The following is a 14,665-nucleotide window of genomic DNA, read 5'->3' as shown; positions in this document are numbered from 1 at the left end:
AATATTTTAAAAAAAAAGAATTAGTCTTTATATGATGCATTTATAATACTGAAAATGAAAGAAACAGCAAGAAACATCTGTATATATGGTGCATTACTTGTCTTTGACATAAGCAAACAAATCGTTCAATGCAGATCTCAGTGGTAATCTCACTACAAAGCATTTCTGATGTCTTGTGTGGTGACCTGCACTTAGACCAGATTAGTTACTCATAACCATGTTACGCTGTTTTTCCTTTGTTTTCTGTTTTATTAGTTTTTGGGGTCGCTTTGACAGATGAAGGTTCTCAGGTGGCTTAGCGTGAGCTCTCTTCTGGGATAAAGTGTACCAGAACTATGTCAGAAATGCTGGATGAGTCATTGAACATGTTGGTTTCGAGCTCTGGGGAGCTGCTTCTTCTCATAGGCACCCTAGGAAATGGATAAACTGTGCTATGGAGGTTAATGCCTAAAGCTTTCTGTTTTGTTCTGAATGAGAATCACAACCTCCTTGAAGTATTTCACCTTCCAGGTACATCTGGAGCTCAGCAGTTTGACGGCATTGCTACTGACGGAATCAGTCTCTCAAAACATTTGCTAGACCACCCCTCTTCAGACCACTGATGCTAAAGTTCAGCATGTTTTCAATATAATGGGTATATTTCAGATACAGGTGGTCCCCGATTTATGATGGGGTTACGTTCCGCGAAACCCATCATAAGTCGAAAATATCGTAAGTCGAAAATGAAGTTAATACGCCTAACACACCTCTGCGTGACAGGTGACAGACTGGGAGATGCAGATTGCTGCCACTTCCCAGCATCGCGAGAGCGTATCGCACCGCATATCGCTTGTCCGGGAAAAAAATCGAAATTCTAAATTCGAAGTACGGTTTTTACTGAATGTGAATCGCCAGCTCGCTATCGTAAAGTCGAACGGTCGTAAATCGGGGACCACCTGTATTTGGATTTGTGGTCGGGCATTTTTGGTTTCGCCTTAAAAGTTATGTCGACAGTGTAAATGCTAGATAATAGACAATGGAAATACTCATCTGTTTTGATGGACATTGCAAAAATGGCAATGGTGGTGTTTTTGTGTGCTTAGGTCACTGCTGAGCTTCTTCAGAGCTGAATTTGTTTTTTCTCTAGACTCATAATTCTCTGTTTCAGTATTTATACAACTCAAAATGTTGTATGTTACATGTTCGAGATACTGCATGTATCACAAAAAGTATTCAGCAGCACCTTACTCAAATTATCTCATCTTATTGCATTTAGGTTTGTTCTGCTGACTGATTGTGGCTTTATTCAGAAAGCAGAGAAGTCAGTCAAATGCTGCAAAGGATTATTATATTTATAGTTATTTATTTAGCAGACGCTTTTATTCAAAGCGACTTCCAATGAACTCTACGTAGTATTATCAGCACACACACCTTATTCACCAAGGTAACTTACACTGCGAGATACACTACTTAAACTGGGTCATTCATATATATTTTATAATGTTTTAACACACATACAACTGTATCTTAAAAATGTTTACCCTTTCAAGCTGTTGTAGATGCACGACTTGACTTCCAACACAACATAAAATAAACATGATGAGACCTTAGCAATACTTTTTCTGTTTTTAAAAAGCAAAGCTGCATCGCTTAAACACACGTGACTGGATCTCATGGCTGCTGTTTAGTATCTCAAGCTATCTAATAACTGTGGCACATGGAGCGTGCATATGTTATATATAACTAAATATGAGACCTCTAATCCCCTGTAATGTTCAGAATGTGGAAGACTGCTGGCGTGGCTCCTGGTGGAATTTAGTTCATGGCCCCCTTCTATTTGTTTAATATGGGCGACTGAATGTTTACATTTAAATTTGATAGGAATTAAGTTCATAACTTCTGTGCAATTATAGAAAACAAATAGTACGACAGTGTAACTTAAATAGGATCGACACAGTATCAGGCAGTAGCTTCCCATTTCTGAGAAAGAATAACTTTATGAAGGCTATTAAATGGAAAACCTAAATTCTACAAGACCCTTTGAATATCCCTCGCTGGACTAGGGTTTTGCCATCATGATCTTTCAAGAAATAAATGCAGTCCCAGGGAGACATCAATCTCTGAGATGGGCTGATCTCCCGTGCTGGTGCTGCATTCTGCCAGCAGTGGGAAGAGGTCTCCCAGGGCTCTTGTTGTTTACTGCTCAGTGGAAGCTTCTGGAAGGCAGGGCATTCTCTGTCCCAATGTAAACTCTCCCACCTCTGCCTAAAAGTCCCTGCTCTTATTCAGTTTTACATCGTAGCCCGTGTTTCATTCGGACTGAGTCTCAACCTCCTTCTCTAGTACCCCTGAGAAAGATATTTACCCTGAATTGCTCCAGTAAAACAGTTACCCAGCTGTATCCATAGATGATCAGTTGTAAGTAGCTCAGTATACAAACCTCACATTGTAAGCTGCTTTGGAGAACATCATCACCTAAATTAATAAAAAATAATGATTTCCACACCTATGCTCCTCTCTAACAGGGCAAAACGGCATCCAGCCTGAGAAGAGTGAAGTCTCCATTTCCTCTAGGGACTACAGTTTAAACTTGACTCAAATACCCAAAGTCATCACTGTTGGCTTTTTTTTGGTTTTCACATTTTTTACAAGGCTTCTCTCTTCTGCCCATAAAACAAGGATTCCCACCACCAGGAAGAGCACGTGGTGTGATTTATGTTGTGTTCAGTAGGCCCAGATTGGCCTGGGTTCCCTAATGTACATGGAGCCAGGCTTGGCCAAGAGAATGGGAAGTTGCAGCTTCCAGCCTCCAGACTCTACCTAACTGTAAGACTACACTGTAAGCCAGGCAATGTGAGAAGGGGTAAACTGGAGGAAAAGCGCTGGGAGAAGATAGTCGTTAAAATGTAGGTCAGATGTTTGCAAGCATGGTTCTGGGCGAGAATTTTTGTTGACCCAACACACAATGGCAAGCTACATCTTAGATCCAAGGCGTTGTGTCATGCCCCAGGTCTAGGATTGTACTGTCCATTGGTCCCATGCTCAGGGGTCTAGGTGCTGGTGACTAGTCACACTTGGGAGCTTTAGGTCAAGTCAATCCTTCCAATTGTGAGACTTCAGTAAGATACACAGCATGAACAAAGGGTGACTGAAAACCCACAGATGCATACAAGTTCTCACTAAAGAAAGAGGTAAATTGAATTTTGGCAACACCCGTGAGAAATCATTATACTTAGAATGATATAAATGTACATTTCCAATATTAATCACTTTGGCCAGCTGTTAGTTTCATTTCTAAATAGCGACTGTTCCTTGATTAATATGCAGAAGGATGAAAAGGATGATTTAGAACACTTGGATGATGCATGAATGCATGTCAATCTGAAATTCTGAGAGTGGCTGTAATTTGTGACACTCCTGACATCCCATCTGGGAAAGTAATAATAGTCGGTGAAGTTGGATGGATGCGCGGGGGGGGAGTATTGTGGTGGAGTCCAGACACACAGCTGCAGACATTGGATATTCACATTCTTTTGTGTTTTAATATTCAGCTAAATGTTTAAATGACTGATCCAGCGTAATGTAGGCCAGCTTTGGCTTCCTGGCGGCAGCAAAATCAATTCACGGTTTTTATCAATTTCGGAAACAACGCCGTCATTTTTGTGATGGTCGAAAATTTGTTCCGATTTTATTGACAGTTCCATCATAAAAGCCTCAAATTCTCTGGTCATTTTTTTTTCCATAATCAGCATATGGAATTTTTAACCCTTTACACTGGTTAAAACGACTGCAAGACGGTTTGGTTTCATTCCTGAGTGAACTGAGATTGAAACAGCTGTTTTTTTCCCCTCTTTTAAGGCATGACCAGTGTTTCTTTCTGTCCAGTTCAAGTTGTTCTTTGTCTGTTTGACTAGAGGTCCGTGAAATTCCAATTCATTCTTGTGGGGATATGCTGATAAAACAGACCCCCATTGTGCCTGTTACATTTATCCTTTGTACTTGACAGAAGATTGGGACCAGTGAGGTGCAGGTGTTCAAATTCATATTTATACAGAAGTTTCACTCTGCAAATATCTGTTTTTTGTTTTTGGGTGGCAAATAACCTTCCCGTTTTCCTGTCTGTACCATGGTGAATTGTCCTCCATGCTTTGACATTCCATCCTGCTTTTCGGAAAACAGTGTGATGCCACTCACAATAACAGTTGATGAATCGAAAGTAATTATATGACTTGTTCTTTATTTTTGCAACCCTCTTACAAATGTGTTAGAATGATGTATTTTCAGATTTTTCTGTTTTATCGGTTTGTTTTCTCACATTGCCACTTCAGTTTCAGTTAAGGCTTTTCAGGGTAGTTTCAGCTGAAAGATGGCATCTCCAGAAAGCCATTCTAGTCCATGTTTACTGCCTGAACATTGTGTGACTTTCCATTAAAAATGGCACTCCGGCATAACCATGTATGGACGAGTGACCCAGCGTAAGCAGTGTATCTAGCAGTGTAAGTCACCGCGGTGAATAAGGTGTGTGGGCTCATAACGCTACATAGAGTTCATTGGAAGTCGCTTTGGAGAAAAGTCTCTGCTAAATAAATGAATGTAAATGTAACCGACCATGTAACACTGCAGCAAGTCTTAGTCTGTCTTGTGGAATCCCAGGTTAATGCGTTCAGCTTATTATGGCTAAAGAAGAGAAGACGGCAGCCAGTCCTCACGGAGATAAGTGGAACAGTTCATTGGGTCAGGTTTGAGCTATGACCCCAAAGGTAACACGCTGTTTGAGTTCTGCCTATCACTATGTCATCACATGGTGTCAGTTGTCTTACTCCTCGACCAAGCTCCAGATCATGCCGCCACATTTTCTTTTTAAAATACCAGCCAGCCATGAGGTCATTACTGACTCCCTCTATCAAGGCCCACTTTTAATGTGTTTCAGAGCTGGACTGGGCAGATGTGCATTGTCTTAATTAACCTAGTTTAAACAATCTCTCATCTAGTCAACATATCCTGCCCTTTCTCCTTTTTCCCCCCCATGTCTTTATTTTTCGGTTGTTGTTTTTCCTGTACGTTGGTTTCCGAACAGATGTGTGGCTTTATACTGTGGAATAACCAAATGATGACTAAATCAGTCAAAACAGCAAAAGTACCTTGTTTAGCATGGGATTCTGATTGAGAATTCTCATGTAGGTTCTTGGAGGACAGACTGAACTGCTCTAAATTGTTTGAGATTCAGTAAAGAAAAATAAGGGTAAAGGAAACAAACACAATTGAGCTTATTGTGCTTTACACTCAGTTACGGTGAAGAGGACCACTGTTGGAACAGCTTTGTTACATGGCGGGAATGAGAAGTACCCATTAAGTACCCAAAAAGTCCGTATAAACATACGTTACACTGATAATTTGATATTAGTGTGTGAGTGACGGAGAGAGTGTGTATGTGTGTTCCACTGATGTATGGATGAGTGACCCAGTGTAAGTAGTATATCTGGCAGTGTAAATCACCGTGGTGAATAAGGTGTGTGGGTTCATAACACTACATAGAGTTCATTGGAAGTTGCTTTGGAGAAAGGTGTCTGCTAAAAAAAAAAAAAATGTAATGAAAATAATTGGTTAGCTGTTGACGTAAACACAAATTCTTCCCCCCCATGTTTTAATACACTTTATTGTCAGGTTTTTGAGAACTTCTTGTGAATTTCTTGTGAATTTCTTGGAACTACAGTACTGTAGTGCCCTGAACTCGGGATTCAGATGGGGCAAAGAAAGGCGCATGGCAAGTATTCATTGTCAACGTTTTCTGGAACACCGGCACACAGTGAAAGGTATAGGCACGGATTACCATCCATCCATCCATCCATCCGTCCATCCATCCATCCATCCATCCATCCATCCATCCATCCATCTTCCTCCGCTTATCCGGGGCCGGGTCGCGGTGGCAGCAGTCCAAGCAGAGTCCCCCAGACTACCCTCTCCCCGCACACCTCGGACAGGTACGGATCACATTTACGTTTATTCGTTTAGCGGACGCTTTTCTCCGAAACGACATACAAAATACAGTTTGTGCATTACTTTAGGAGAAAGATACAGCAGATTTGTGACTCTTAAGTACAGTTAGTTTCCTTCCTTCACCATATGTTCTGACGTTCATGACACAAGTAACTGCATAAAACTTTACCAGAATATCGCCGATTCCTAATCACCTTCCTAGTAATTTTTTTTTTTGTGGGAGATACATATAAACATTTAGGTTACATTGCAGGAGTGGCTCTGTCAAGGATTGATCTGAGCATAATCATGAACATGTATACCTTGCGGACGTGAACACTTATACCTTACATGACCTTAAGAGATCGTAGACTGAGTCCGGAAGAGATGAGTTTTAAGACTCTTTTTAAACGTGGACAGAGATTCAGCAGTTCTGAGTGAGAGGGGGAGGTCGTTCCACCAGAATGGAGTCAGACCCGAGAACCTTTGTGCTTTACCTTTTGGATCAATGGACCTGCACCTCAAGCCAGCCTTTCCAACCCTTTTAAGCCTTTTTCAAACTTTTCTTAACTTTTTTACAATGGCCAACATGCACTCACGCCCTTGTAATCCCTGGCAGATAGTATAATCCCTATAACATCTTTAACACTCTTCCCACTATTGCCAACTATTTCCAATGATCATTGTTTCCCAAACGAACATGACACTTCTCATTAATGCTGGTCATTACAGAACATACATTTTTCGCCCCTTCATTTCACATTTGTAGTATTCTTGTGTTTTTCTTGTGAATTTTGCAAATTTATTTAAATTAATGAAAGTAAAAAAAAAAAAAAGGTGTTAATCTACTGAAGAACAATGAAGAAATCTGTGTCCTGGTATTCCCAAACTACCTAGACTTACTTTATTTAAATAGCTATTAAGAGAGGAAATGGAGTAATAGTAACATACAAATTTAGGATATCTTTGTTTTTTTAGAAATATCTTGTTCATTAGAGGAACACTGTTTAAATGAGCCTTTGAAATCTTATTTGCATTGCCTCATTTGCGACTTTGCGAAATCACAGCCTTGGAAAATTTTAAGCAGCTTTAATATTTTTTAAGACTGTGACATCCACCCCTGACTTTTCTGGACAATTACACCAGAACTGGCCTGGATTTCAGAGAACGAACATGACATATCCAGGTGTCATCCCTTAGGAACTTCCAGAAGATCCAATTGTAGAAGTTAGTTCAGGGGTGTGTGACCGCTTCATGACACCAACCATCTGCAGAGGGGTGCAGCGTTCCCTCTGCTGGCTGTCGTCTCGCCAGGGCAAATGAACAAAGAATAAATCATCTGGGCGGCTATACTGGCTATTTCGAGTGAGCCTACTTAATTTGGAGCTGTGCTCTGCACTGGACTGCCACATCTGAGATGCTCATATAAAAGTGCCGAAATCAGTCAGGCCTTCCCATTGCATGCTGACCCCACCTTTACCTATTCCATTATCTCTATTTGTCATTATGAGAAGAAAGACGCTGGCTTCAGGCTTTGAGCTCAGTAAACATTGAAGAGAGCTCATGCGGCCCATCCAGAATTTCACATCGGTGCGTGTCTTGTTTGTGCGGGCGGCTGTAAGAGTGGACAGAGTGAGGATAAATCAAAGCACCCACCTCACTGGAAAGTGTTAAGTTACACAACTATTTCTGATGATCATGAGACACAGTTCTGTGAGAGGCCTTCTGCTCCACATCGCTAAACATGCACTGATTGAACTGTGCAAGTTAAGATCTAGTATGGTAGTCAGTGGACAATGTATGTGGATGAGTGTTGCCTAAGTTATAATAATAATAATAATAATAATAGAAAACAGACATAATTCAAATGTACGTTATCTGACTTGATACAAACTTGAGTACATATATTTATGGTGTTGTGTATTTTTTTTGGCTTAAAAATGTAGTTAGTAATGTAAAATAGTTTGTTTCCTTATATTATATCCATGTATCGTAGGTAAGCTGTGTTAATGAAAGCAGTAACTCTTCGGACTCTCAGGGCAAGTTTTCCTGCACTCCACACAGTGTACCCTGCAGTATTCTCCAGGGAAAATTCTCCGACATTCCAAGCGTGACTTCCACAGCGGATGTGCTGTATACAATTCCTCCTGTCTGGTATGATGTACATTCCTAGTCCTTATGTCTTTCCTACCAGTGGCTCCTTGAGAGGATTTCTACAGACTTAAAGCACCCTGCAATGTCCACACACAGCCTGCTAGTATAATGACTAGTATAAAACCCTACTGGTTCTTGTGAACGGGCAGTTTTTCGGAGCTGAAATTTTTTCTGAAAACAGATTTTTAGTCTTTGCTTTTATTAAGACCAGGGGAAGCAGTACAAATGTAAGGCATGAACAATTTTAAAATATTTTCTTTGCGGCGCTTCTATTGTTTCAAAATTTGTTTGTCGTAACACTTAAAACGTGGCTCATAAATTGAAAAATAGTGTAATGACTCGTGTTACTGAGGGGTGTCATGTTTGAGCAGGAACAGATGTTTATTGTATATAGTTGGGAATTGTAGGTAAAATGTGAATTAGTTGTTTAACCGCTGTGGGGGGCTGACGGGGGTCAGTATGTTGCAAATTGTGAGTGGGGGGGGGGGGGGAAGCTCGAGAACGGCTAAGCAGGTTGGGAAGACTGCCTTGAGGTATAGGTCCTTGAGGAAAAAATGGTCTTCGAACCAAGAGCATTATTTTCTTGTGTTCGTGCTTATATCTCTCTCGCTCTGTGCCATTGTTCCAATAAACGTTCGTAATGAACGATGTCTCTGTGTCCTTCTGTGCCCCATCCGAACCCAGAGCACGGCACGCTACAGTAGGTATAGCATACTTTTTGTGGATTTGATCCCTGCTCAGTCTGTGTGGAGTTTGCATGTTCTCCCTGTGTCTGTGTGGGTTTCTTCCGGGTGCTCTGGTTTCCTCTCACACTCCAAAGACCTGCTGTTCTGGTTTACCCATAGTCTGTGTGTTCCACTGATGTATGGAAGAGTGACCCATTGTAAGTAGTGTATCTGGGTGCTCTGGTTTCCTCCCACAGTCCGAAGACATGCTGTTCAGGTTCAACCGTAGTGTGTGTGTGTGTGTTCCACTGATGTGTGGATGAGTGACCAAGTGTAAGTAGTGTCTCTAGCAGTGTAAGTCACCGCCATGAATAAGGTGTGTGGGCTCATAACACTACATAGAGTTCATTGGAAGTCGCTTTGGAGAAAAGTGTCTGATAATAAATATAAGAACGTGTTTGTATATCAATACCAACCTGAAGGTGTATAGCTGTAGCCATATAATTTGCATCATATTCTACACTGTTCCAACAGACTATACATCCTAACACATGCATTCTTCATCAACTCATCATCACTCCATCCCATGTTCATTTCTGTTGAATAACTTTTAATTGTTTAGTTCTCCGTACGTTTGTTGCTGACACATGTGAGGATGAGTTGACTGGTTAATGTGTCCTGTCTTCCTGTGACCTTCTCTTCTAACAAACAGCTCAGACTGAAATATGAAGCATCGATACGTTAGAAGACGAGACCACTGGGTCTCACGTTTAAGATTCCAACTGCACGTTAATTCTAGGTTTTAAAAGCTACCTTTAATTGTTACCAGAAACAATCATCACTGTATCTCAGTCCCTTGATTTAACATATTTATCCATTTTGTAGTCTGAGGTCAGTTTGTGCTTCTCTGGAAAATGCCAATGAATACTTTTTGGAAATGAGACCCAAATGAGAAGCTGTTTGCTTGGGAACACCGAGTTTAGATAGTCCTGCTAGCTGGTTACCTTGGCAATGAGATCTTAAATTTCCTTCAAATATCTACATCCATCTTTTTACCTTCTCTGCTGTGCTATTGATTTTTGTTTGTTCATCTGGAAAGTCCTGCGGTAATTAAAATTACATAAGTTGTGTGAGCCTTATGGTGATTCTTAATGTGGATTTATTGTTTAGCAACTCGTAAAAATATTTGTGGGATGAACTGCAGGATTCCTGTTAATGATTCAGAAAATAAAATGAAATGTTCCTGGGTGGAAACAGATGAAAATGAGGGGGGGGGGGGGAAAATCCACTCTGAAATTATTTCTATTCTTGGTTTTTATACACCAGCTGTTAACTGAAGAATTCATCATGATTTACCGAAGCGCTATTAAAACTACGTGAATATTACGAGAATTCGAGTTTCTTTCGGTCTAAGCGTGCCAACAGTCTCTTGAACAAATATGGGTAGGAAACACTGTATTTCCATCCGACGCATTTGGCACATTTTATATTCACGACCATAAATTGAGGATGGTGCGCAACTATGAGAAGACGAACATCTCTTAAAACTGTTTGTCTAAGAAGCTTAATCTAGTCATCTAGCGTATTTGCGTCATTACATTTTGTCAACCCCGATTAGCAGTAAAATGTATATGATATGGCATGAAATGCATATCACAAACAAGAGAAATAAATACTGTTTTCAGTGGCTGGTCTCAATACAGATTAGCACAATTTATGTATTTATATTTACATATTTATTTAGTTGATGCTTTTTACAAAGTGACTTACAATATTGAGCTACTTATTATCTTGTGCCCCCATATATTGTAATACTGTAAAAATGTAAGGATGGGGTAGTTCTTCATAGTGATGGTACTGAAATAGTGATCTGGACAAATTACTTTTAATAAGCTGGGGGAATTGCATGATCCTTAAAGGAAAAAAAGGATGCTGAATGATACAGTTTATTGCCACTATTTAAGATCCAGCTTTAAAACTGGGTTTTATGTCTGGAACGAAAGACACACTATGTTAGGCTATCTCCTTAACAAACAACAGATTGCAGTGCAGTCTCACTCGCTGAATCACAGCCAGCCAACACATGGGAAACAATCTGCCTCCGAAGTGCCGTCCCACCGGAGAGTACTCATTCGGAAGAGATGCAGATACATTTGATGAACCCCCTTTGTGGTGGAAATCACTGGAAAGGGTTGAGCTTCTGTGCTAACGACGCTTTGTCGGGCCTTGTTCGAGCTCGAAGCCGGCCCCAGCGCGCTGACTGCTGTCCGTTCAGTATGCGCCTTAGGGCAGGACGTGGTGGGGGCGGACGGTGGGGTGACGGGAAACCGGGAGAGGTATTTACCTCTGCTGCGCACAAGATTATTAGGAGTGAGGGGCATCAACTTTGGAAAGGGCTTGTAAAGCTTTCTTGAGTGACAGGTGAGATTCTTGCACTTTAAAACCCCCTGCGCTCCTCCGCATTGCTCTCGTTCAGCTGCGCGTTCACACACACACACACACACACACACACACACACACACACACACGTGCCTGTGTATTTGAACTTCTCTCTCAGAGTCACATTCCTTTTTTTTAAAGTTCCCGACTAAAAGGCATACAGCTGGATTTTATCTTTCTGCTGCTAGAGGAGAAGAGTGGACATGAGGATAAAGTGCAATTGTGTCTGACTTATGGTGTTTTCCAACTTTACACACACACACACACAAGAAATCGCTTACAAAAAATTGATGGAGCTTCTTTTGTTGTCTTGCAAGTTTATTTAAGGAGATGTTTAAAAATTCTTTCCTAAGGGTTTCGTCTAACTTGGTCTTTAGTGTATGAGAGATCTATCAAATTTCTCATTATTCAGCGTATTATTATTTTTTTCTGCGCCAGTCAAAGGAGGCTTTAATTGACACTGGGGTACCAGACTGAGGAAAGTGTGTGTGCCTGTGTATAACCTTCTGCCCACTATAATAACTCGACATCCTACTTCCCCAGTTCGCAGTGTCCCCACCCAAGTCACCGGTCATCAGTACCGACAGGCCTCCTCTAAAGTTCATTGCTGCTCAGTGACCTCCTGACCCAATGGTATCTGCTGTTGAGGAGTGAATTTTACACCGATCTTTTTGAGGGAACCATAGCATGACGTGAGACGAAACCCCGGTAACCCCTGACATGAGCACACATGTGGCCTCGCATTTCGCTACTCCGACCCCCGTTAACCACTCACCAAGGGAACATGCAAAGGTTTATTTTACTAAAGGTCATTTCAGTAATAATTTCTAATCTGTTTTATTCCCCCTTTATTTCTGCAATAGCTGGGATTTTACATGTTTCTTTTAACCAGTCACATTTAATAATGGCTATGTAACTGATCTTTTGCAGCACTGTTTTATATTTTTGGTATTCTCTGTTGTGATTATACTGTAATTGCAAATTCCTTTTCACTCTTAACATAAATAAACTCCTTTATGCACTAAAGCCCTTCTTCCAGCTGATTGGTTATGGGTACAATGATGTAATGCAATCCTGCTTTGCTGATTGGATGTCAGAAGCAGTGAGGAAATGTACCGCAGGCTAATGCTGTGTGGAGGGTAGAGAATGATAATTGCGTGAGAAACGTGTGTGAAAAGGGAAGGAAATGCGTGGGTGACATGGTGGCACAGCGCCTGGGTGGTGCGAGAGGACGTGCGTTCGATCCCCGCTCAGTCTGTGTGGAGTTTGCATGTTCTCCCCCTGTCTGCATGGGTTTCCTCTGGGTGCTCTGGTTTCCTCCCACAGTCCAAAGACATGCTGTTCGAGTTCACCCATAGTGTGTGAGTGACAGAGAGAGAGTGTGTGTGCTCCACTGATGTATGGATGAGTGAGCCATTGTAAGTAGGGTATCTAGCAGTGTAAGTCACCACGGTGAATAAAGTGTGTGGGCTGGTAACACTACACAGAGTTCACTGGAAGTCGCTTTGGAGAAAAGTGTCTGATAAATAAATAAATATAAATGTAAATGCTGTAATAAACCCTGTAAACAAATTCAATTCATGAGAGCCAATGATTTGCTAACCACAGATGAACCTGCTGATTGGACAGAGTTATGTAACAAGATACACGCAAAACAACTAACTAACAAGGAGATTAGCAGCCTGTGTTGCAGATGAATTAAAAAAGGCACTTTCAGAAAGAGTCTGATTTTGCTTCTTGAGTCATTGGAAGAGATTGTACAGTAGTGATAGTCTCTCAGTCAGGTATCCCATCAAGTATCTCATGAAAAATAGGGAACATAGAATATACACGCTGACTGAAACCACTTGTCCCAAGCGGGGTCGCGGGGAGCCGGAGCCTAACCCAGCAACACAGGGCGCAGGGGGAGCGGACACACCCAGGACGGGATGCCAGTTCATTGCAAGGCACCCCAAGCAGGGCTCGAACCCTAGACCCGCCAAAGAGCAGGACCCAGTCCAGCCCGCTGCGCCACCGCATCCCCTGGCACATGTAATACTTTCTTAAAATGTGATGCAATCCTTTCTTTTGAACAGGGAAGCTAGAAGGATGAGGATAATATGATGATGTTTCGGTGATTTTGACTAACACCTCATCTCTTATTCTTCGACACAAATGTTAAGTCAGAAGTGAACAACTGTTTGTGTGAATTCTCACTGAAGTACTGCTCTTCCAGCTCAGATGCTTTTTCAGGCTAAAAGATGCCCTGCATGCAACAGTGTGAGCATAAACTGGTTAAAATTAATCCTGTAGTTCAATAGTCAGCATGTGCTTCATCAGTTTTCCAGTGCTGTTCTTTTCAAAATCAATTTTTCTAGGTTCTTGGTCGGTACAATTGAAACAACATTCACATGTCAGTCTGCATTTGTATTGCAGGTATCTGCGCTGACCCCTGCTTTTCTCTTCATTTTTTCCAGCTGTTGACTGGGACTCTGGATGGGAAGCTGCAGCTGTTCAGACCCAGCGATGGAGCCGCCGTCTCCGCAACTGGAAGTTAAAGCAGGAAATCACGGCGAGGTGAAGGCTGAATTCGCCTGAGTGTTGCTGTTTTTATTTTTCATTGCGTGCGCGTGCTTTGTAAACCGTTGATGGGATTTCTTAAAACGTCCACAAAGTAAAAAAAATGACAATTTCAAGTTGAAGTCTCTTTTACTAAATCACAGTAGTGTTTTTTTTCATAGACTTGTAATTGGAAGGTTCCTAGTTCGAATCCCTCTTCCCACTGAGGTGCCACAGAGCAAAGTTTTCGTCCTGGATTGCTCTCGTAAAAAGTACAGAGTTTTATGCATGGGTGAAAAAACATCTACATTTTCGTTTACATTTATTCATTTAGCGAACGCTTTTCTCCAAAGCGATTTGCAATGAATACTAAGTAGTGCTCAGCTGACACTTTTTCATCGAAAGTAACTTACCCTGCAAGATACACTACCTAGTACACTCATAAACACCGTAGTACAGTAGGCCCGACATTGTAATTCTCCTTGGACAATGTTGTTTGACAAATATTTCACAAACTTGTTTTGGTTTTGATATTTTCTTTGTTGGAATTTTTGTTGGAAAACCATTTACTGTGTATATGAACGAAGTCTACAGTCTTACTGAAATTTAAGATTTTCTTGCAATATTTATACACGCTTGGGTGTTTTTTTTGCGAGAAATGGGTTCTGTCTTGCCACCCTTCCACAAAGCTCACACCTATGGAGAACATGAAAATTGGTTGTGACATGCAGGGAACAGCCAGTTACTCCTATAAACCCCACAGCCCCATTAAGATTGCACTTTTGTTACTCTCAATAGCATCAATGAATAGTTTTCTTCATGCCTGGTCATCAGTTTTGGAGGGAAATCCTCATCTTTACAGTGCTTCGATCGTGTCGTTTCGTCCACTTCTTAATGATGGTTTTTACAGTGTT

The 14,665-nt window shown here is 41.3% G+C and overlaps 1 protein-coding gene across 2 annotated transcripts in view; it reads left to right on the top strand.

Moving 5' to 3' along the window:
• Positions 1–14,213, top strand: part of wdr27 (WD repeat domain 27) — a 77,929-nt gene extending 63,716 nt beyond the window's left edge. For both annotated transcript variants that reach the window (XM_018766092.1, XM_018766091.1), the window contains exon 25: positions 13,670–14,213. In XM_018766092.1, the coding sequence (XP_018621608.1) occupies positions 13,670–13,750 (81 nt within the window). In that variant the 3' untranslated portion in view covers positions 13,751–14,213. The remainder of the gene's footprint in view (positions 1–13,669) is intronic.
• The last annotated feature ends 452 nt before the right edge of the window (positions 14,214–14,665 follow it).

This window comes from Scleropages formosus, chromosome 8, assembly GCF_900964775.1.
Source record: "Scleropages formosus chromosome 8, fSclFor1.1, whole genome shotgun sequence".
Taxonomy (NCBI): Eukaryota; Metazoa; Chordata; class Actinopteri; order Osteoglossiformes; family Osteoglossidae; genus Scleropages; species Scleropages formosus.
This window is presented reverse-complemented; position numbering and strand designations above follow the sequence as displayed.